The sequence below is a fragment of the Arvicola amphibius genome, chromosome 4, assembly GCF_903992535.2.
Source record: "Arvicola amphibius chromosome 4, mArvAmp1.2, whole genome shotgun sequence".
In the NCBI taxonomy this organism is placed as follows: domain Eukaryota; kingdom Metazoa; phylum Chordata; class Mammalia; order Rodentia; family Cricetidae; genus Arvicola; species Arvicola amphibius.
The window spans coordinates 89,674,848-89,696,115 of NC_052050.1; the positions used below are offsets into that span (position 1 = coordinate 89,674,848).

The 21,268-nt window shown below is 55.4% G+C and overlaps 3 protein-coding genes across 5 annotated transcripts; 1 reads left to right on the forward strand and 2 right to left on the reverse strand.

Annotated features, from left to right (window-relative positions):
- Positions 1 to 6,461: 6,461 nt before the first annotated feature.
- Positions 6,462 to 10,213, reverse strand: Rpusd1 (RNA pseudouridine synthase domain containing 1). 2 transcript variants are annotated; one of them, XM_038327434.1, is made up of 6 exons: positions 10,104 to 10,213; positions 9,542 to 9,730; positions 9,287 to 9,410; positions 9,075 to 9,177; positions 8,834 to 8,935; positions 6,462 to 7,551 (listed from the first exon to the last, which is right to left on the reverse strand). In XM_038327434.1, the coding sequence occupies exons 2-6, from the start codon at positions 9,721 to 9,723 to the stop codon at positions 7,142 to 7,144; spliced, it is 921 nt and encodes a 306-aa protein (XP_038183362.1). In that variant the 5' UTR covers positions 9,724 to 9,730; positions 10,104 to 10,213; the 3' UTR covers positions 6,462 to 7,141. The 2 variants fall into 2 exon arrangements, with proteins under 2 accessions (XP_038183362.1, XP_038183363.1); XM_038327435.1 differs by lacking the exon at positions 9,542 to 9,730 and having other exon boundaries at positions 10,104 to 10,195.
- A 349-nt stretch (positions 10,214 to 10,562) lies between these two features.
- Positions 10,563 to 18,794, forward strand: Chtf18 (chromosome transmission fidelity factor 18). 2 transcript variants are annotated; one of them, XM_038327883.1, is made up of 22 exons: positions 10,563 to 10,693; positions 10,834 to 11,013; positions 11,108 to 11,255; positions 11,406 to 11,574; positions 11,967 to 12,059; positions 12,148 to 12,200; positions 12,322 to 12,460; positions 13,070 to 13,279; positions 13,749 to 13,846; positions 14,078 to 14,201; positions 14,295 to 14,443; positions 14,545 to 14,638; positions 14,936 to 15,034; positions 15,103 to 15,233; positions 15,624 to 15,771; positions 16,566 to 16,790; positions 16,871 to 17,020; positions 17,112 to 17,242; positions 17,849 to 17,993; positions 18,079 to 18,192; positions 18,404 to 18,461; positions 18,541 to 18,794. In XM_038327883.1, exons 1-22 carry the CDS (start codon positions 10,603 to 10,605, stop codon positions 18,675 to 18,677), a joined length of 2,886 nt encoding a protein of 961 aa, XP_038183811.1. In that variant the 5' UTR covers positions 10,563 to 10,602; the 3' UTR covers positions 18,678 to 18,794. The 2 variants fall into 2 exon arrangements, with proteins under 2 accessions (XP_038183811.1, XP_038183812.1); XM_038327884.1 differs by lacking the exon at positions 10,563 to 10,693 and having other exon boundaries at positions 10,857 to 10,985.
- Gng13 (G protein subunit gamma 13) lies at positions 18,792 to 19,121 on the reverse strand. The gene is made up of 2 exons (XM_038327885.1): positions 19,024 to 19,121; positions 18,792 to 18,897 (listed from the first exon to the last, which is right to left on the reverse strand). Exons 1-2 carry the CDS (start codon positions 19,119 to 19,121, stop codon positions 18,792 to 18,794), a joined length of 204 nt encoding a protein of 67 aa, XP_038183813.1.
- Between the last annotated feature and the right edge of the window lie 2,147 nt (positions 19,122 to 21,268).

The window sequence follows — 21,268 nt, forward strand, 5'->3', positions numbered from 1 at the left end:
AACGTCTTGAGGGTGCCTGACCCTGTCTGGGGAGGAAAACAACCCCACAAACAAGTGTCTCAACGACAGGGAGTGGCAGGGGAGGGGAGCTAGTGAATCTGGCCTTTCTTATCACAGGCAGGCCCCCGGGGAACCCACAGGCGCATTGTCTCCAATTAGCAGATCTCACAAACAGCAAATCTTCCAGGCAGTGGGGGAGAGGTACCCCAACACCTTATGGCCTAAACCTCAGACATCAGCTGTCTCTGAGATCCCCATTCTAGAAGAGGGGGACCAGCCAGAGCTGTTGGACTGCCCTGTGCCACTGACCGCCCCCTACCCTGCATGTACACCTTTATGACTTTGGGGTCCCTTTGAATTTCTGACTCTGTGTGCCAAGAGGCACACAGAAAGGTTACTGCCCTGTGTAGGGGCTTAAACAGGCTCAGATGCCGAGCAGCCTGAACACTAAGGTCTAGCTGGTGTCTTCTGACCTCACAGGTCTTACCTGAGCAGGAATGTGGTCTCTGGTAGTGGAGCTGATGTTCAGGGGCCAGGGAGGAGGCTGCTCCTGACACGGCCACAGGATAGGGTAGATCAGTGTTCCAGATGCCAGCGAACCAGGCTTAGGTTCTGTCAATCCTTGCAGCTGAGCCCCTGGACACTGGGCTGATGTGGGTAGAGCTCCCACAGTTTCTGCTCATCTGCAAGCCTGGCCCAGTAGACAGCTCAGGACTGCCCTGCCTAGTCAATCCACTCTGGCAGTGATACCTGCTAGGCAGGCCTATGGGGAGGGGACGAGACTGTGCCAGGTGATGCTTGTATCAACCCCTCGGGCCCTAGGCATAGCAAGCACCTGCTCTTCAGCCCCAGGAGTAACTCAGGCTGAGCCTGGGCTGAGCTCAGGGTTGGCAGGCACCCAGTATACACCCTCCCCTTGAGGCCCAGCCTTGCTCAGGGTGTGAAGGGGGGCAGCCTGAAGTCATGTGTGTCTCTGTGCACATAGGTTATCTCATTCTGCACATTTTGTGCATCCACCTAGCTTCCACGTGCAAGCTGTCCCCACACAGGACATTAGGCACACACGGACAAGTGTGGTGGCTGGGTGATGGCCATTCAATGGGTGCTAATGCACAGTGCCATGCAGACATGTGGGCTGTGGGCAGAGTGAACGTGCAGAGAGGATATATTGGACACCTAGTCCAGCCTCTGGATCTAGTCAGGGCTTGAAAACTGCTGAAACCTCAGGGACACAATCATCAGCACCAGGCCACGATGATAGCTTTACCAGGTAAGTCTCAGAACTGGCCAGGTAAGAGGACAGTCTGCAAGGGGGATTTCCCAGCCGACTCGCTGGGAAAGCCGCCTCTGGGCTGAAGTGTAGGTCCTAACTGTCCCAGGCTGATCCCTGGCTCCTGGCCCTGACCATGACCCTGCCTGAAGCTCTGACTTTGGAAGGGGCTATGGGGGGCAGGAAGGCTCCAGGGCCTTGAGGCCCTGAAGTGTGGGCCTGGAGCTACACAATCACTGTCTGCACTCAAAATACCAGGTGACCAGCAGGCCGGCTTTGCAGCCCCATGTGGGGCTGGCAGCTGTAATAACAGCAGACCATGGCCCCTCAGGAGTCTCAGAAGACCTGCCAGGCGGGACCTCCAATAAGTGGGAACTGAGGTTGCATGGCTGGTTCAGGATGGGTCTGACAGGGCTCTTGGGCTTCCATCTGGACCAGTGAAGCCAACACAATGGTCTCCAGCAGCTGCATTTGGTGGTAGTAAGGGGACACTGAGGCTCAGGGGTTGTAGCAGGATTAATAAAAACCCAGAGACAGATATTGGGGTTCAACCTGAAGGTCAGAAAAGCAAAATAGCCAGCCACTGGCTCTTACCTCTACCTCAGTCCAAAATGGTGATCCTGCCTCCAGGAATCCTTAGAACGAGACTGCGCACTGTCTCCTCTTTTATATTCCCCTCTAGTGCTGGGATTAAAGGCATTTACCTCTACTACCCAGTTACTATGGCAAACTAGTGTGGCTACTGGGATTAAAGGTGTGTGTCATCACTGCCTGGCCTGTAAGGCTGACCAGAGTAGCTGTTTTATTCTCTGATCTCAAGGCAAGCTTTATTTATTAAAATACAACCCAAATATCACTACAAGAGGTCCACATTCTGGAGAGACAAGGTCCTAGAGACAGGTTTGGGAAAGGGTCCCAAGCATAGAGCACAGGCTTGCCCTGAGCCCTAGCTTTAACCTGAGGTCAAGGTCAGACTGCCAATGATGCTCCAACTCCAGTGTTGACCTGGGAACAGGTTTTGGATAAGGAGTTGTGTTGTGTTTGTATTTGTTCTCCTGCTATTGACTCTATGGCCTTGAGCATGCTAGGCAAATACTCTACTATTGAATTACATGCCTGTTTTGACTTAAAAGGAAGCTCTGGACACCGAGATACCTGCCAGGAGGAGGTGTCAGGTGATGGGGGTCTCCAGAGCCCAGGTAGGCTGGAGGAGAGAGACTTCCTACGTTCCAGCTTGGGCAGAGGCTGTGGGCTTGGCCTCTAGGGCAGTCATAGGCCCAGGCGCAACAAATGATCATACAATAGCATCATCGTGGATGGAGTCATAGCCCATCCCTTGCTCCTCTTTATGGCTACGGGAACCCTCCCACAGCCTTGGATGAGTTCAAATCCTGCCTTTCAAGATAAGAAGATGGGGACCCAGAGGGGCTAAGTGAATATGGCACCTAGTAAGTGCTATTGCCAGTGCCCTAGGCAAGGCCTGCAGCACCTTGCTCACACTTTGCTTGACTCTGACTGGAGTTCTGGCCAGGCTGGCCTTGTATTAGGAGGCCCCTGGACCAGGAAGCCTCGTCTAATTGCTCTGTCCTCTGAACCTTGTCTGCCCTTTGAATCCTGCCTACCCCATACGCGCAGGATGAGGGTAGATGTGCAAAGGTGGATGCCCCATTGGGACTCTGGAACCTCAGCTGGAGGAGAGCCCACCCGGGATGGGAGCAGGGGCTAGATCACGTGGGTAGGTCTAACGGGTCCTGGGAGACCACGGGTTGTTTGGGATTTTTTAGGCAGACATAGTTGTAGAGTGTTTTCTGGAGCAGAGCCTTGACCAGGGTTTTCTCTGCCTTCCCTTTGACTTGTTCTGTCTGCTTGCCTGTCTGTCTGTCTGTCTCTCTGTCCAATTTCCCATCTATCTCACTCCTTGCTCCACGGCCTCAACTTTCTACCTTGTGCCAGGCCATTGTGAGTTGAGAGACCTCACCCATCCTGCACACTGGCCATTAGTGCCTCCCCTGATGGCAACCCATGGTTGGTGTACTGACGTTACCTGGAGCACTTGGCACTCAGCTGAAGTCTGGTAAAGCCTGTGACATTCTTTTGCTCCCACTGCTGGTTTGTCCTTTGGGAGGTGGGCTGGGTCATGGAGGTTGCAGAGGAGCATTGCCCCTGTCTGGTGGCCTATCTGCAGCTCCTGTGTCCTGGAGGGTGCTACCATGATGTTGGTCACTGCTCTGCTTTCTGCTCCAGCAGGACCATGCCTGCCATGAGGGAGTTGCTTCTTCTTTATAAACTCTCTCTTTCTCTGTGTGTATGTATTTGTGTGTGTAAGTGCGTGTGTTTGTGTGTATGTATGAGGTAGGCCCATATTTCTATATGGCATGGCAGCCAGGCTCTAAAGCCATAGGCCACACCTGAGGTGGTCACATAACCTTCCAGACAGGCTGTCACTAACCTAACAAAAGTTCAGGATGTTGTTTTGCCCCTTTCTTTGTAATTTGGAGGATGCCTGATAGAGATGCTGATTCAAGCCTACGTGACAGCTAGCGTACACAGCAGACAGGTAGATGCGGACGTGACTAAAAGCCATTCACCTGGTTACTAGGAAACAGAATGCTAATGGTTCTATCCCCCAGTTTATGTTTTGATATATAAGGCTGTTTGGAGAATAAATGTGAGGAATTCTTCAGGATGTGAACTCAGGACTTCATGAGGGATTATGGAGAATCTCCCTCCCAATAAAGCCATGTGAGTTGTGTCTTTATTCCCGCGTCTCCATGCTGGTCTAGAGAGTGATAGTTTATGTTGGGGTCTGGTTAAAAGAAATAATTTAGAGTCTGGGCTAGCACCGGACCCCGACAGTATGAAAGTGTGTATGTGAGTGCGTGTGTTTGTATGTATTTGAATGTGAGTTCATGTGTGTTGGTGCGTGTACAGTCCATACTACTATGTGTACTACGGTCCTGTAGCACCTGTACTACATGTACTACGGTACTATGCCTTTAGCATACAGCCTGCACTATGAGCCAGGCAAGAAGCCTGGAGCCTGAAATACACAACACACACACACACACACACACACACACACACAGAGAGAGAGAGAGGGGGGGGAGGGGGTGTCATCCCTGAAACAAGAATGCCAACTTGAATCAAGAAGGCCCACTTTATTGTGTTCCAGGGCATCTTATATTGGGTCTCCTGAACAATGGCCACACTCTGACTCTCAGCTGCAAGCCCACCAGAAACCACTCCCCTGTCTTGTGCTCAGAGCAGCTGCAAGCACAGGAAAACAAGTTGTTTTGCTCGGAGCAACTGCAAGCATAGAAAACAAGCTATTTAAAGGAAATTCAGGGTCTGGGGGTCCACAGTTCCCAACACGTGTATGTATGTGTGTGTGTGTGTGTGTGTGTGTGTGTGTGAATGTATGTGACTGCATGTATGTTTGTGTGAGTGCATGTGTTTGTCTGAGTATATATGTATGTGTGTATGTGAATGTATGTGATTGCATGTGTTTGTATGTTTGTGTGAGTACATGTGTTTGTCTGTGTATATGTGTATAAGTGTGTGTGTGTTTGTGTGTGTGTGTGCACATGTGTGGGTGCAGATCAGAAGACAGCCTTGTCAGGGTTAATCCTTGCCTGGCCTCTTCCACCTTGCTTGAGATAGTCCTTTACAGTCCACTGTTGTGTACACAGCAAGATGGCCCATAAACTGAGTCCCCTGTCCCCACCTCTCATGCCACTGTAGGAACTTGAGACTGTGAGCCACCATGTCTGACTTTATGTGGGTTCTGGGGACCAAAACTCAGGTCTTCACATTTCTGCAACATGTAACCCACTGAGCCATCTCTCCAGTCTCTCAAAAAAAAAAAAAAAAGGCTTTTAAAAACAGGGTCTCTTGGTTAGGACTTGCCTCCAACTTGTTATGTAGCCAAGGATGTCCTTGAACTTGGGATCTTCTTGCTTCCAACTCCTGAGTGCTGGGATTGCAGGTGTGCACCACGCACCACAGCGTGAAGATTTTTTGGTTTGTTTGCTTGCTTGAATGTACGGTTGGGATTGGAGCCCAGGGTCCGTGAATGCTAAGCTGAACTGCATCCCCAGCCTTATTTCCTCTTCAAAACGGGAAAACTTGCCTTTAGTGGCTTATGGAAGCTGCTGGCCTGGACTCTCAGAGGCAATGACTCTTTCCTGTATGAAGACTGCGCTGAGATCTCTGGTGTGTGCCTGTCAGTGCTGAACTTCTTGAGGGAAGCCTTTTGGGACGTCTTCATGCATCCCTGCCTGAGGTCTGGCAGGGAAGGACCCCTGAGAACTACAAAGGTTTGAAGTTGGCTCAGTCCCATTCCCTACAGATCACAAGCTGCTGAATCCATGCCCTTGGGTCCAAGTGCAGACACACTGGTGACAGCACTCAACAGTGCCCCCGTGTGGTGATAACAGGCATGACAGCTGTTGAACTGAGGGCAGGGACTTCAGCGTTGGCTGCTGGGGAAGTGAACTTCCAATGCCTAAGTCAGCAGAGAGATCCCTCCAGCCCACCACTATGACTAGGCCTTGCTGAGCGAGGGGCATCCTGAGGCTGAGGAAACCGGAAAAGACCCGAATTTCCCCAGAGAGACAAAGAAGCACGTGAGTGGCCATTGAGGGCTCAGTGGGGGTGGGTATAGATAGCTTCCCAATCGACTCCAAGCTCCCCTTTTGCAGAGTGAGAAACTGAGGCACAGGAAGCCGAAAGCAACTGGCTCCAGTGGCTTCTGGTCTGGCCCATCATGGCAGCTGTAGACCATCAAGACTGCAGGGGCAGTTCAGGAGACATGTAGCAATGGGGAGGGACTGAGCAGTAGCCGGGTGACCTCAGAGGGAATGCTGGCTTTGTGACATACCTCCCATAAGCACTGGGACTCTGGACACTTAGGCTATAGGCCAACATGGACAGTGACTCTTCTATGGACCCTGGTTCAAAGTTGTCATATATAATAATGCTTTTAACTGGGAAGGGCCTTCTGGGGACTGGGTATATGACCCAACTTCTGGTACTTACTAAGAACCCCCAAGCTACAGGCTTCTCATTGCCTATGGGGTGAGGAAGGGCAGCATCCATGCCCTTAAGGTCTACAGTGGGTCGCTAAGCGGTCATGGGATAGAGATCTGCTAGATTCAGTAAGGGTCTAGGGTACCCCATATCAGATACACTCTCAGGGTTGATCACTGAACATTTATTCTTAACCTAGACCCTAGCTGCAGCGAGTAGGGTGCTGCAGCCATGTTGTGGTGGATGGGCGAGGCCCCAAAGGCTCCCGGGAAAGGACCCAAAGGCAGACACTGACACACTACGGCTGTGTAGAAGCCAGGCGGGTGGTGATACGGCAGAAGCTCCAGTCAGGAGCCCATGGAGCAGAAGCAGCATCCACGCCAGGCTTGGAGAGATGGGCATGCATGGAGAATGCCTCTGTAGATGCCCCAACACACTCCCATGCATTGGGGCCAAATGCTGGATGCAGGCAGAGGAGATGAGGCCCTGGCAGAGAGCAGCAAAGGCACATGACAGTGGCAGGCAGCAGGAGGCAAGATAGGGGCTGCACGTGACCAACTCCAGCTAGGCTAATGCCAGGATAGCCCTCCTCAGGCACCATCCTGGAGGGGTGGGGCCCAGGAGGATCCTGGCTTTGCCCCTCCTGGCTAAGGGCTTGGGCAAGCCTGGGGTAAAGCTTAGGAGGCAGTAAGCTGTTCCAGGAGGAAATTCCCTGGAAGAATGCTGAGAGAAAGACTTGTCTACTGGACATCTGTCCCACAGACTGAGTGCCCTGTCCTCTAGCAATCACGGCCTCCTAGCAGCCGAGTCTAGCAGTTCTCAACCCCCAACGCCCGGAGGCCCTCAGTCGTCTGGCTCTAGTGTCCACTCTGACAGCCACTGCAGGCACGATGCTCGCTGTGCCTCCGTCTCAGGAGGGGGCCGACCTGGCCTGGACAGCGGGGTGGAGGGGCTGCAGGGCCTCTGCACTCCATCCATAGGGTTGGGGTCAGGGTCAGTCTGTAGAGCTTGGATGAGCTGTTCAAGGGGCTGAATGCAGGTATGAGGACTCCAGCAGGCATCAAGGGCGGGCACGAAGGGGTCAGGTGTACAGGCCTCCACGCGCTCAGCCTGCGTGGGGATGCGCAGGTAAAAGGCGTGCAGCATCATGCGGAAAGGTTGGTCCTCCTGGTCCTCAGCCTGTCCGTAAGTTAGGTCACCCACGATAGGGTGGCCAAGGGCACTACAGTGTACGCGAAGCTGGTGAGTCCGGCCTGTGGGGTCAGGGGACGGGAGGTCAGGCTGGGATGAACCGTTCTTTATCACATTCCCTACCCCTCTCTCACAGTATCCAGCAAGTTCTCTGGGGTGGCTTTAGAGTAGCGTGGCAGCCCCTTGTGTTTTTGTTCTGCAGTGCTGGGGTTGTTCCTGCTAGGGAAACATTCTACAGCTAAACTGTACCCCAACTCTTTTCTTTCTCTGCCTAAATTTTTTGAAGTACATTTTAACTGTGTGTGTGTGTGTGTGTGTGTGTGTGTGTGTGTGTGTGTGTGAGTCTGTGGGTGGGTGTCTGCATGTGGTTGCATGCTACAGTGTACAAATGAGGAAGACAACTTCTAAGAGCCTCTTCTCTCCTTCCACCATGTTGGCCTGGGGACCAAACTCAGGTTTTCAGGCTTGGTGGGGCAGGCACCTTTACCCGCTGAGCCATCTCCCTGTCCCCCCTTTTTTTCTTGAGACCAAGTCTCACGTAGCCCAGGCTGGTCTTGAACTCTATATGTAGCCAAGGATGGCCATGAACTTCTGATCTTTCTGCCTCTATCTACAGAGTGCTGGAATTCCGTGCATATACCACACCTTGTTTACTCCATCTTTTTTTTTCCCCCCCGAGACGGGGTTTTTCTGTAGCTTTGGAGCCTGTCCTGGAACTAGCTCTTGTAGACCAGGCTGGCCTTGAATTCACAGAGATCCGCCTGCCTCTGCCTCCCCCATGCTGGGATTAAAGGTGTGCGCCACCATCACCCAGCTCCCATCTTCTTTTTTAAAGAAAGAATCTCCTAACAGGCAATGGTGGCATATGCCTTTAATCCCAGCACGGGGGAGGCAGAGGCAGGCGGATCTCTGTGAGTTCAAGGCCACCCTGGTCTATGAAGTAAGTTCCAGGACAGCTAAAATGACACAGAGACAACCTGTTTTGAAAACAGGAAATAAAGAATCTCATGAGTAGCCTGTAGATCTGTACCACCAAGAAGGGTAGGGCAGGGTGGGACAGCCTGGGTGGGACAGCCCTCGGTACAGAATCCATCACATCCCTTGCTACCAGTTAGATGTTGGGACTCAGGACAAGAGACTGGGCTGGGGAGCCATTGGTGGGGGCACAGTCATGGAGACACTTGGTCTAGCTAGTGAGCTCGGTTAAACCGTCAGGGTACATGCACATGCCAGCAAGGATCTTGCTGATTGGCTCTGCCCACACACCTGGTATAAACCCAGGCCGGCCACAAGATCCTTTCTGGTATGGCCAGATCCTGCCCTCCCTCCCCACCCTGGACACACCTGTGAGTGGCTTCAGCAGCACTTTGGACACAGGGTCACCAGCATACAGCCCATGTTCCAGCACTACCAGCTCTGTGAGACTTGGCTTAGGGTTTTCGCAACCTGGATGCAAAGGCAAACACGGTGGTCAGCGGGGCCAGCCCCAAGCTTGAGTCAGCTCCAACCACACTTGTCCAGCTGTTGCCATCCACACAGGGTTCAGGCTGGAGACACGCCCGTGCCCCCATCCCAACCATTGTACCGTGTGTGCCCTCGATGCACATGGTGTGGGTCCGCCCCTCCGTACTGTTCCTGCCAATGGCATAGCTGATTGTCACCTGGCTTTCCTGGATATGGCCCCGGACCTGCCAAGCAAGGACATCACATATAGTTCACAGGGCCACAGGAAGCTGCTGGTGTAGGTTAGGAGCCTTGAGTCCCCATACTGCATCCTAAGAACTAGCTAGGACTTACCAGTGCCAGGTAGGCTTTGGTGACTCGCCGCTCCTTGAAGCATTTATAAGCGCTGCCTGCAGCTGCTTTATTTAGGGCCACGCAAAGCGCCCCACTGGTGGAGAAGTCCAGCTGGTGGCAGAACCTGGGAAGGGGCAGAGGGGCAGCAGTGGCTGGACCCTGTCGTGTTCTGGCTAGCACTTTTGTGGCAGTGTCCAGTGTCCCAGAAACCTTTGGAAGGATGCTGCAGTGGGGTTCTCTGTGTTGGCTGTGTACCTGAACCCATAGCAGGTGTCAGGGTCAGCCAGCTCTGGGAAGTGGTGCCGTAGCTGCTTCTGTAGGGTAAGGGTCTCCCGCCAGGTCTTGCTATCAATGCGCAGATCCCAGTGCTTGTTCACCACCAGGAAGTCGCTGCTCTGGTACGCGATGGACAGATTTTCTATGCTGCCAGGCTCCATGGTGGGGCTGCAAGCAGGTGGGAGTGAACCTGAGGTAGGAGGGTGCCTGACCTGGACCTCAAGCACTGTGCACACTTACTGGAACCCTTAAGCCTTCCAAGTCAGGGGTGTCACCTCGGGAATCGGAGTCTGAACAAGGTCAGGCGATTCTGACTTGTCCTGGACTCAGGGTGAGGGAGTTCTCCCTGACCCAAATCTGAATTGACAGCCTGGTTGTCCAGTTCACCCCAACACACTAGGTTATGAACTTTCCCTGAGTAGGCAAGGAAGGGGACAGGGACTGCTGCATCCTGATTGGCCCTGGACCACCCAGGACTGCAGGCGGTCCCTAACTTGACTCCCAGCAACCTGTGACCACAAGCGGACCCTTTAAAACTTACCTGAAAAAGGATCCAGGGGCAGAATGCCACTTCTCAGCCCTGAATCCAATCCGGCTTCCCTACAATAGGAACCAGGACTTGGCCTGGCTGGAGCGCAGCCCTGCCCTCACCCCGCCCACTCCACCTACTGATGGATGGCCATACTGGCCAATGGCATTCCTGGCACGGAACTCCGCCCACTGAAGGATGGAGAGGCCCCGCCCGGACGGTCTGCGCACGCACCTTCTTAGCCCCACCTATTTCCCTGCCTCCCGCACGGACGGATGGCTGTACGGACCAATAAAAAACATTCTTGGCCCTCAGCTTCAACCACTGAACTTTTTATTCCTCTCCTCCCGCCCTTTGCGTGCGAAGACCCGCCCTGCCCCGTTGGCCAATAGTGGGCGCCTCTGAGAACGCCAGCTGTTGATTGGCGGGTACTGGAGGTTCGTGGGGAGTGGCGCGCAGTGGCAGTGGCGCGGGAAGTTCTAAGGACGGGCTAGCTGTGTGAGCTGAGGCCATGGAAGACTACGAGGAAGATCTGTACGGTGTGGAGGATGACTTCCACAACCAGTTCGCGGCCGAGCTCGAAGTGCTGGCGGAGTTGGAAGGTGGGTGCGGGTCTTGGGTCTCGGCCAGGTCGCGCGACTGCATCCTGCTGCAATCGTGGAGAGCTGCGTCGATGGGTTAGGCAGTGGCTGGGAGTTCACTTCTTGCAGTATGCGGCTCCTTTGAACCTCTGTCTCAACAGGGACACAGGACCTGGCGCCCTCTGGGAACCTCCAGACTCCAGCGAGCCGCCGCCCATTGACGTTTGAAGAGGCCATCGGTGGTGGGGACACTGTCCCGCGTCCCTGCCCTGTAAGGGCTCCTGGAACTGACTGTCACAATACGAGAAAGAATGTTCGTAGGGACCAGCCTGGGCCCTCCAGTATGTCCAGTTGGGTACAGGGCACTCGGAGTCGGGGGATGCTGAGGACCCGCTTTCTCTTCTCTGCCTTCTTTTCCTGCCTCTGTCTCTGCAGGCCCCATGAGCAAACGGCCCAGGCTGGAGGTGGTGAAGAGGCTGAACTTTGAGCCAGATACGGAGGAGCTACTGTACCCTGATTCCCCTCCAGATGACATCACCCCCCCACCGAGTCCTGAGGTGTTCCCTGAGATGTTGGATGCTGGGTGTGTTGTTTGAGGGCATGTAATTTCTACCTCGGAAAGCCGCTTGTCCCTGGATGAGGCTCTGGGAGTGGAAGCCTATGAGGGGACAGAGGGATGAGTGTGGGTCCCGGCACCCCATTGAGGGTGACTAGAGACGCTTGTCCCTCCTAGGCCCTCAGATGCTAGTGCTGACACATGCGCTGTTCAGGCTTTGCCAAGTCCCCGCAACCCTGTCCTGAGACGTCCCCCTGTCTTAGAGGATTACATCAATGTGACGTCCACAGGTGGAGAGCGGGCCTTTTTGGTGCTTCGGGCTGACCTCACAGGCACTGGGGTACAGGTGGGTGACCACAGCATGGGCTAGCCATGGCATTGATTCCTTTGTGTTGCCAATGGGCTTTCAGCAGGTCCCGATGCCAGTTTCACCTGTCTGAATTGTTAGAAATAGGCACACCCAGGTAGTCCAATGTTGGGAACAGCAGTGCTAATTTGGGGGTATGTAGCCTTAGAGTGCCACCTTGTACCTCAGCTGTTAGCTTTCTGTTCTTCTTTTCCCCTTCCCCCACCTTACAGCTGACCTCTCTTGGATCTGTCCCCTCTGAGTGAGGTGTCACCTCTCTGATGAGGCATGGTTTTGCGTTTTTTTTCTCTGTCCATCTTTGTCGGGAGGGGCATTATGGGGGCCACCATGACCTCGGAGGGTGACAGAGATGACAGATCTGTCTCGCCCAGGACCCTCTTCTGGATGTCCGGTGGCGAGGCCGTGGCCAGCTGGACCTGCTGGGTGTCCCCTTCACTTCCCTGAAAGAGCAAGTAGACAGCAAGGTGAGTTCAGCGGAGTGTGGGGAGGGTGTGAGCTGAGTACAGGTGCTGGCTGGACTTGTCCTGACCCCAGCCTGTCCTGTTTGTACAGCGACGGCAGCAACTGCTTGAGGAGGCCCAACAGCTCTCAGACACTCTACATAGGTGACTTGCGTGCTCCCCACTCCAGGAACCCCTGTTTATTCTTGGACTGACCTTTTGGCACGTATGGTGGACATGGTCACTGTGACCACTGTGTAGTGAATTGGGACTTGATTCTCTGCAGCCTCAGGTCTGAAAGGGAGGAGGCTATACTTGAGGGGACCTCTGAGGAGGAGCCAGCCCCCGGCCAGGACACGACTCAGCACTGCCTCTGGGTGGATGAGTTTGCACCCCGGCACTACACGGAGCTGCTCAGTGATGACGTGAGCTCTTCTTCTTACCTAAGTGTGACTAGCTTGCCTTCTCAGCGTGAAGGAAGGGCCACTGGGTGCTAAGGATGATGTGGGGACCCTGAGTGGTAAGTGGGGAAACCGAGTCAACACATACCTGGTTTATTGCCAGTTGACTGTGACCTGCTGTGGGCTTTGTTAGAGGTCTAGGTGTCCTAGCCCTGTGGCTGTCAGCCTTCCTAATGCTGTGACCCTTTTATACAGTCTTTCATGTTGTGGTGACCCCAACCATAAAATTATTTTTGCTGCTACTTTATAACTATAATTTTGCTACTTTTATGAATCATAATGTAAATATTTGTGTTTTCTAATGGTCTTGGGCGACTCCTATGGGAGGGTTGTTTGACCCCCCCCCAAAGGGGTCATGACCCACAGGTTGAGAACTGCTGTCCTAATCTGCCCTTTTGCTCACCCTCAGCAATTGGTGCCAGCTTGTCCTGTGGCGAGCATGAGGTTCCAGAGGTGGCCAGGTCTAAGAGATGGAGGCCTTAGTGAGCCTGGGCTTTCTGAGCCTCAGTGTCCCTGTCTGTGTTGAAAATGTGGACTTGGCTGGGCCCTGCCCTTAGACTTCCTTCCTAACAGTTCACCAACCGCTGCCTCCTCAAGTGGCTGAAGCTATGGGACCTTGTGGTGTTCGGCCATGAGAGACCTTCCCGAAAGGCCAGGCCCAGTATAGAGCCAACCCGGGCTGGGAAGGAGGCCACAGCCCCCAGCAAGTGGAAAAGCCATGAGCAGGTGCTGGAAGAGATGCTAGAAGCTGAGCTGGACCCGAGCCGGAGGCCCCGGCAGAAGGTGAGCCCTACCTCGACCTGTGTGAACATAGCTGAGCTTGGTGCTTTGTCCTCTGGGGTGGGGTAGCCAGTGCTATTGCAATAGTGTTTGGGGGGGGGTGTCCATGAGGCATCTTTAACTCTTCTAGAATCTGTTGGTATGATAACATCAGGATTGGCATCAAGTGCCAATATTGCGAATTTGAGATTGAATTCATTTTCCTAAGGGTTTAGATAAAGTCAGCCTCACCAATAGAACGACGGACAGTGGGGCAGGGGCCTAGGCTCACAGGATGGGTCTGGCGTTCCTGTCAAGTCCCCACATAACTAGCTTCCTCAGGGTTTTCTCTGACTCTGAGGACCTTGGGCATGCTCTTTGATGGCTGGCTGGAGTGTGGTAGCAGTGATCAGCCTTGTTTCTAGTCCCTGGCTACTGGCCGGGGCTCCTGGGAGGCTCAGGGATCAGAAGTCTGTCCTTTAATTGACTGTAGGTGGCACTGTTGTGTGGCCCTCCAGGCCTAGGGAAGACCACACTGGCGCATGTGGTTGCACGGCATGCAGGGTATTGCGTGGTTGAGATGAACGCGAGGTGAGTGGAGGAGACCCATGGGTGGGGCTTCCGTGAGGCTGAGCCTTTGGTGCAGCTCGGAAACCCTGACTGGTGGGTAGAGCTAGGGTCTTGGATGTGTAGGCTGGGGTTGGGATATGTCCTGCAGGGCTTATTAAAGTTTGTGGTAGCTACATCCAGTGGGAGCCTCCTAACATCCTGCTAGGATGCTGGCTGCTCCCTGTAACTCTCGTCTTGGCCTTGCTGTTCCAGTGATGACCGTAGTCCTGAGGCTTTCCGTACCCGCATTGAAGCAGCCACGCAAATGGAGTCGGTGCTGGGTGCGGGTGGGAGGCCCAACTGTCTGGTTATTGATGAAATCGACGGGGCCTCCACGGTAGGCCTCCCTGATACTTAGGTGGGTGGGTGGGAAGGCAGGCTGGGTACACTGGGGCTTTGACTCACTGACCTCTTCTGTGCCCTCCTGAAGGCCGCCATCAATGTTCTCTTGAGTATCTTGAATCGCAAGGGTCCCCAGGAGGCAGAGCAAGGAGGCCCAGCTGGGTCTGCAGTGGGCCAGCGGCGCAGGGCCGAGAGGGGCCTCCTAACGAGGCCTATCATCTGCATCTGCAATGACCAGTGAGTGCAGCGTGGGACTGGGCCTGCTTGGGCAGAAGGATCTCCGGCTTAGCCCCTGGGCCTGTCCCTGGGATGGCAACTGCAGGTCCTGTCCTATACAGGTTTGCTCCTTCCTTGAGGCAGCTGAAACAGCAGGCTTTCCTGCTCCACGTTCCGCCAACTCTGCCCTCCAGGCTGGTGCAGCGGCTCCAGGAGGTCAGCAGGGCAGGGAGGAGGATGGCTTCCAGGGCGAGATGCATGCTCTCCCCTGAGCTCCCTTTCCGTGTTTTTTCCCCCTGAGCACCCTGTTCTCACCTCGGCTGTGGCGTTGGGCTGTTGGGTTGTGATCCAGGCCTACCGGAGGAACTGTGCTGCACTCCCTGGCTGCCCCAGCACAGGACCGTTTTCCTGTGTCCAGGGACTCGGGCTCTAGCCACAGGGTTGGCTCTGTGCTAGGATGGGTATGGGTCCTCTCAGCAGTGGTAGACACTCTAGTGCTCACCCCACCTCTAGATCTCCCTGCAACATGGCATGCGATCTGACCCAGGTGCCCTAGCTGCCCTCTGCGAGAAGACTGACAACGACATCCGTGCCTGTATCAACACCCTGCAGGTGGGGATGTGGCTTGGGTGCGGCCGGGTGGCATGGGATGGCTGCTGCTTACTCCACCCTTTGTCCAGTTTCTATATGGGAGGGGCCAGCGGGAGCTGAGCGTGAGGGACGTCCAGACCACCCACGTCGGCCTGAAGGACCAGCGCAAAGGGCTATTCTCTGTGTGGCAAGAGGTCTTCCAGTTGCCCAGGGCTCAAAGGTAGGTAGTCTAAGAGGTATGAGTGGGCCAGCCTTGTTCTGGATGCTCTTGGTGTCTAGAGCCAAGATGCCACCTGATGCTGCCAGGGCTCTAGGGACAACTGTTTGGTCCCATTTGTGTCCTGTGGGTAGGGACCTGACTTGGGTTGGGGGCCTAAGGGGAGTTGCCTCCTAAATCTGTGGCCCAGAGGGTGACCTTCCTTAACCTTCCTTTAGTCAGTCAGTCTTTTGCTCCTAGATGGCTCTGTTTAGAGATTCTTGTTCCTTCAGGGTGCTATATGGCAGGCCATCCAAGGCTTCCTTCTGAACATACAGGATGTGGTGAGGATGGCTGGTGACATCTTTGCTCTCAGCTGGGCTTGGTCCCAACCTCAGCACCCTCTACTTGCAGGCGACTCATGGGCCAGGACCTGATCCTACCCACCCATGCTCTCCTGCTCGGTGATGGGGACAAGGGCTCCCTGACCTTGGCCTCCCAGCGCTTCTACCATATCCTCCGTGTGACCACCTCTGCAGGGGAGCATGAGAAGGTTGTCCAGGTACTGATGCTCACCCCAGCTCTTACGATCCTGGTACTAACAGAAGATGCCCTGGGTTTGTTCCAAAGTAAGGGTTGTGGGTGGATGAGTGGCAGGCATCCAAGGGATTGGTAGGATCAAGGACAGGGGTCACTCTCAGACCCAGGAGGGGAACTGAAGGAATACATTTGGAGGTGACAGAAGGCAGAGAGCTTAGGCATCTAAGGATGAGTTTTGGACCAGTGACTGGGAACCATTTAGAGATCTCTGCAAGGTACATATTGGGGTCTGGGGGCTTAGAGACACTTAAATTCTAGGTGGAGGGTGCACATGGGGTGGAAAGCAGGTAGGGAGAGGTTTGGACTTGAGCAGATGACATAGCCTCCATTACTCCCCAGAAGCTTGGCTTAAGCTGCTTTCAAATCTAAGCAGCTTTGGATTAGTAGTTGGGAATCCACCGACAATTTGGAAATCTGCAGTTTGGAGTGGCTATGTGATGTGGCCAGTGGGAACTGGACTCAGACGGGCCCAGCTGGAGCTGCTGTGCCCTCGATTCTGAGGATGTAGCTTTCTGCCGTGTCAGGGAGGGGCTGTGGACTGGACCAAGTGGGTGGGCTGCTCTCCCCTTGCCTCAGGGTCTTCTTTAGACAAGTAGATCCTTCTCTGGATAGTCAGCTAATCCTACACCTTGGACTTCACAGAGCAGGAGCTAGAGAGGATCCTGAGGCTGAGCTCGTCACTGTGGGAGATGAGGGGGCCAGAGGCTCTGGGCCTACCCGCTCCTGCAGAGGGTCATGGCCTCTCACTCCTCTTAGGGCCTATTTGACAACTTTCTACGCCTTCGGCTTCGGGACTCCAGCCTAGGCACTGTGTGCTGTGCCCTTGACTGGCTGGCTTTCGATGACCTGCTGGAGCAGGCTGCCCACCACGGCCAGAGCTTCCAGCTGCTGCGCTACCTGCCCTTCCTGCCCGCGGCCTTCCACGTGCTCTTTGCCTCCAGCCATGTGCCACGCATCACTTTCCCCAGCAGCCAGCAGGAGGTGTGTGTGACCTGCGTTTATAATTAGGGTCTGACCCCGGGAGTTTCTGCTCACCTGGCCCCAGCTCACTTCTGTCCTAGGCCCAGACCCGGATGAGCCAGACAAAGAACCAGATCCAGACACTGGTGTCAGGGATGGCACCGGTCACCCGTAGCAGGGCCACACCTCAGGCCCTGGTTCTAGATACCCTCTGTCTGCTCCTGGATGTCCTCGCACCCAAGCTGCGCCCTGTGAGTGTCAGATTTGGCAGAAAGGACGGAGTCTGGTTGATGTGGCTCCTGGCATCTCTCAGTTGCCTTATCTCTGCCTGCTTGACCCTAGGTGAGCACACAGCTATACAGTGCCCGTGAGAAGCAGCAGCTGGCCAGCCTTGTGTGTACCATGCTCGCCTACAGTCTCACCTACCACCAGGAGCGCACACCTGATGGGCAGTACATCTACAGGCTGGAACCGTGAGTGCCCCGGTGCCTGGGGCAGGGGGAACACAACCCGAGGGGACCTGCAACGTGGATGCCAAAGCCAGTGTGGTCTTGGTGAAGTGTCTAAGTGGTTGTTGGTTGCAGTTGAGGTTTGACACAGATGTGGCTGGCACTGTGCACCGCCCCAAGTCATTCCCATGGACACAGTTCTGAGATCCAAATTTCAGTGTAGGGGTCATGTGACCTCTGTCCACCCAAAGGTGCACAGTATCTTTGTGTCTGCCACCCCTCAGGGCTCCAAAGGGCAGAGTGAGGCACAGCAGCAGCAACCTGAGCATCCTGAGGTTCCAGTGAAGCCCCAGTCTCCCTGCCTTCCTTACTTCCTGCAGCACTGGGCATGTTCTGTGTCACCCCACTTGTAGCTGGGGGAACTGAGGCTTAAAGTAGTCAGTGCCCAGCTGCCAGGGGTTAGGATGTAGTAGTGTCTTGAACTTGGTTTGCAGGGTTGGTGCAACAGGCAGACCCTGGCCCTACTGACTTGCACCCTAGCTCTTGAACTTGGTTTGTGGGGTTGGTGTAATAGGTGGACCCTGGCACTGCTGATTGGTACCCTGTATGTTGTCTCACCCACCTGGTCAGGAATGTAGAGGAGGTCTGCCGCTTTCCTGAGCTGCCTGCCCGCAAGCCCCTCACCTACCAGGCTAAGCAGCTTATTGCCCGAGAGATTGAAATGGAGAAGATGCGGAGGGCAGAGGCTTTGGCCTGTGCTAGAGGTGGCCCCCAGGTAAGCTCGCCTCCTGGTGCTGGGACAGCACGTACTATCAGTGGTTTGGCCTTGACCAGCCGGCTCTCGTCACCCTTCCCTTCAGGCGGATCAGGGTCTGCAGACGGACAGTGGGGATAAAGGGATGAGGCAGCCCGCCCCACGTAACCATGAGCAGCGGCTGGAACACATCATGAAGAAAGCTGTCCTGCAGGAGCAGGTGTGGAGAGTAGGGCTGGGCCAAAATGATGAATGGAGGGTGGGGCTTGCTGGGACCTACCTGTTGCTCCCAGAAAGTGGTTGGTGGGTTAGGAAAGGAGCTCCTAGTTGCAAGCCTTGCTCTAAGGCATTGAAGTCTCCTCTCCGATGGGAAAGGCCTGGGTGTGCCCAACTGCCCACCTACCAATCTGGTGGCCTCTCTTCTCTACTAGCCTGAGAGGGACTTCTTTGGACGTGTGGTCATCAGGAGAGTGGCAGTCCCAAGCAGAGGTGTGTATGGGTCACAGAAGGAAGGGGGGTGGTGACATTGGCCGGGGTCTGCTGAGGTGCAACCCTTTGGTCCCTGCAGAGGCTGAGGCCCCAGAGAAGGACACAGACGAGTGGCGCATGGGTGTGGCAGTGGGCAGGAGTGAGGTGTGGTTCCGGTTCAACGAGGGTGTCTCCAATGCTGTGCGGCGCAGCCTGTACATCAGAGACCTGCTGTAGCCCCTACTGCCCCAGGACATCAGATCGCACGGACTCCCACAGGGAATGTACGAAAGCAGAGACACCTGGAGAAGTCTATTTATAAAGTCACGCCTTACAGAGTGTGGGTCAGGCTCATAGGATGGTACACTTGGCCTTCTCTACCCAAGGGTTGTTCTTCATCAGGTCAGGGTTCAGGAAGGGGTCCTTGGGGATCCCATCCTCGATCCACTTGAGAAGCCTGTGAGCAGGGAGTTTCAGTGAATGTTGGTCATTCCCATGGCACCTGCCCACTGGGGTGTGAGGTTCTGCTTAACACAAGGGGCAGTGGCAGAGCAGGCAAATGACACACAGCACGGGCACTCACTCGGGGATCGTCTTGGAGGACATCTCCCTCTTGAAGGCCAGTTGGTACTTGAGGCTCTCCACCTCCTTCTTCATCTGGGGCACATCCCACTCCTCCATAGCGTCGGGGGCGTCGGAGGTAGCCAGCCTGAGGCTGGTGGACAAGAGAAGAAGCAAAGGAGCTGGGTCTGCAGCCCCAGCCCCAGGACGCAGATTCTGCCTGCTCCCAGGGACTACTGCCCATTGGATGGTACCACCCACTGGCCCTTCCTGAGGTCTGCAGCGATGATGTTGGGGAACAGGGCCTGGACGGTGCCACAGGGACCTAGTAACGAGGCCCCCGGGCCTCCTCTACCCAGTGGGACTGATTAGCTGGAGAGCAAACTTTCCGTTCTTGGCAGAGAAAATGAGCCCGACAAGGCCCAGCCCTGGATTTGTAGGACAGCCTCATCCCTGCCCAGGGAGACTGCAAGATGGACTCCCGAGTATCCAGAGCAGCCCTCACCCCCATCCTCGTCTGGTCCCACTTCTAACTTAGACCCTGAGTGGAGTGTAAGAGTGGGCTGAGGGCCCTGGGAGGCAGGGTGCTGCCCGACCCTCCTGGGTGCCTGCTTTGCATGGGTAAAGAGGCCAAGTTAATCGCGGGGCTGGGAGGATTTGGCTGCAATTTGCATGTAGGGTGGGGTGTGTGCAGAAGGTCCGGGGATACAGGCCCCTGAGCAAGCCCAGGACTTGGGAGGTGGGCAGCCTCCTGAGACCACTGTTTCCCCGCACAGTCGGCAGTCACCCAGTCTCCCGACCTGACTGGGGAGAACCGTCTGTTTGGGCACAACAATGGGCCTCCCTTTACCCCTCCCTGTCTCGGTGCACTCCTGGAGACCAAGTCCCTGATTCTCCCGACAATCACAGCTTTCTCGACCTTGAGAGGGGTCTGGCACCGCTTGCCGGGCACTTCCGGGCAAAGCCTCTATCCCGGGATACTGCAGCTGAGCCGGCCTTGGCTCAGGAGAGTCTAGCACCCGGCGAAGGTGCTGCCTCTAGAGTTGCCCATCCTAAAGGGGTCTCAGGAGGGCTCGCAAGGGATGGGTGAGAGGTTGGATGGGCTAGTATCTCCGGTGTGTGCGGCCGCCTGCGGAGTACCTTTCCCAGAGACCCCAAGTTACAGTGCCCCACCCTGCCAGGTTCTCCCGCGCCACACACGCCGACAGCCACGTGGGCGGAGGACCAGCTGCGGGTCCTTCACAAATGGGAGCACCTGGGCTGGGGGCATGACCCACCACTGGCCCTACCTGCGCTGCTGCCGCCGCCGGAGCCCGGCCGCCGGTGCACCCCGAGACGCCCCCGGCCAGGCGCACGGCGGCGCACACGGGCACTGCGGGCGGCGCGCACGGCGCAGGACAGACGCGCCCCCGCCGCGCAGCAATCGCTCCTGCGCCGCTGGACTTGATCTGTCGGCCGCCCAGCCCCTGAGGCCCGGAGGCAGTTGTCCTAGTCCCAGGAGTTAGGATTAGCTTAGGAGAACCCACCTGGTCAAGTCCTAGAGTTCTGGGGTCTGTTTTCCCCCGAATGTGAGGGTTCTGTTCATTGGACTTACTTTTGAAGGAGACAGCAAATGCAGAGATGACAAGGGCCGAGGGATGAGTGGAGTGAGGCTGGGCTGTCCGAGCCAGGGGAGCCCAGGCAAGCGCCCCGCCCACTCTTGCCACCTGGGGCCTTAGTACCGCCTTCACCGGGCTGGGCTGACCCCAAGAGCTCCCTGAGCTGCTCCTACTGCCTCTGCAGGTCTCTCCTGGGGTGGGACATAGAGCAGTGTAGTTAGTCCAGTCCTTCCTGGGTCAGATAGTACTGTGCTGACTGTCCACTTGGCTGGGTTCTTGGACTGGGGCCCTAAAGAGCAAAAATATGCCCCTCCCAACGAGGCTTCTTTGGTCAGGGCCCTCCTATGCTACCAGCTAGCTGGGAAGAGTGGAGAGGGGGCAGATCACTTCTCCACCGTGGTCTTTGCAGCCCACTGGGTGCAGGTGACCTTCAGTGTTGTCTACTTAGGCTAGGAACCGTCCTGCAGAGTCCCTGGCAGGGGCTCAGGCCTCCATAGCATGACCACCTTCTTGGTACCTTCTCCCATTCCCAGGCAATAACCTCAGAACCCTTTAATCTGCTCAGAACTGGATGCGAGTGACCCTCCACACTTGAGACCCCTATGCCATAACCCACCATGGTTCTGCAGAGCCTGGTGCTTTCGGAGGTGGGTAGGCCAGTTTCTTAGC

What these genes read in the sequence shown, in the direction of transcription:
- Rpusd1 (XM_038327434.1), bottom strand. Translation starts at nt 9,723, where the DNA reads ATGGAGCCTGGCAGCATAGAAAATCTGTCCATCGCGTACCAGAGCAGC. An exon ending in GTGCATCGAGGGCACACACG is followed by an intron (nt 8,936 to 9,074) that starts GTACAATGGTTG and finishes CTTTGCATCCAG; the next exon opens with GTTGCGAAAACCCTAAGCCA. An exon ending in GCTGCTGAAGCCACTCACAG is followed by an intron (nt 7,552 to 8,833) that starts GTGTGTCCAGGG and finishes CTGACCCCACAG; the next exon opens with GCCGGACTCACCAGCTTCGC.
- Chtf18 (XM_038327883.1), top strand. Translation starts at nt 10,603, where the DNA reads ATGGAAGACTACGAGGAAGATCTGTACGGTGTGGAGGATGACTTCCAC. An exon ending in CGGAGCTGCTCAGTGATGAC is followed by an intron (nt 12,461 to 13,069) that starts GTGAGCTCTTCT and finishes CCTTCCTAACAG; the next exon opens with TTCACCAACCGCTGCCTCCT. An exon ending in GTGGTTGAGATGAACGCGAG is followed by an intron (nt 13,847 to 14,077) that starts GTGAGTGGAGGA and finishes TTGCTGTTCCAG; the next exon opens with TGATGACCGTAGTCCTGAGG.
- Gng13 (XM_038327885.1), bottom strand. Translation starts at nt 19,121, where the DNA reads ATGGAGGAGTGGGATGTGCCCCAGATGAAGAAGGAGGTGGAGAGCCTC. An exon ending in TCCTCCAAGACGATCCCCGA is followed by an intron (nt 18,898 to 19,023) that starts GTGAGTGCCCGT and finishes CCCTGCTCACAG; the next exon opens with GCTTCTCAAGTGGATCGAGG.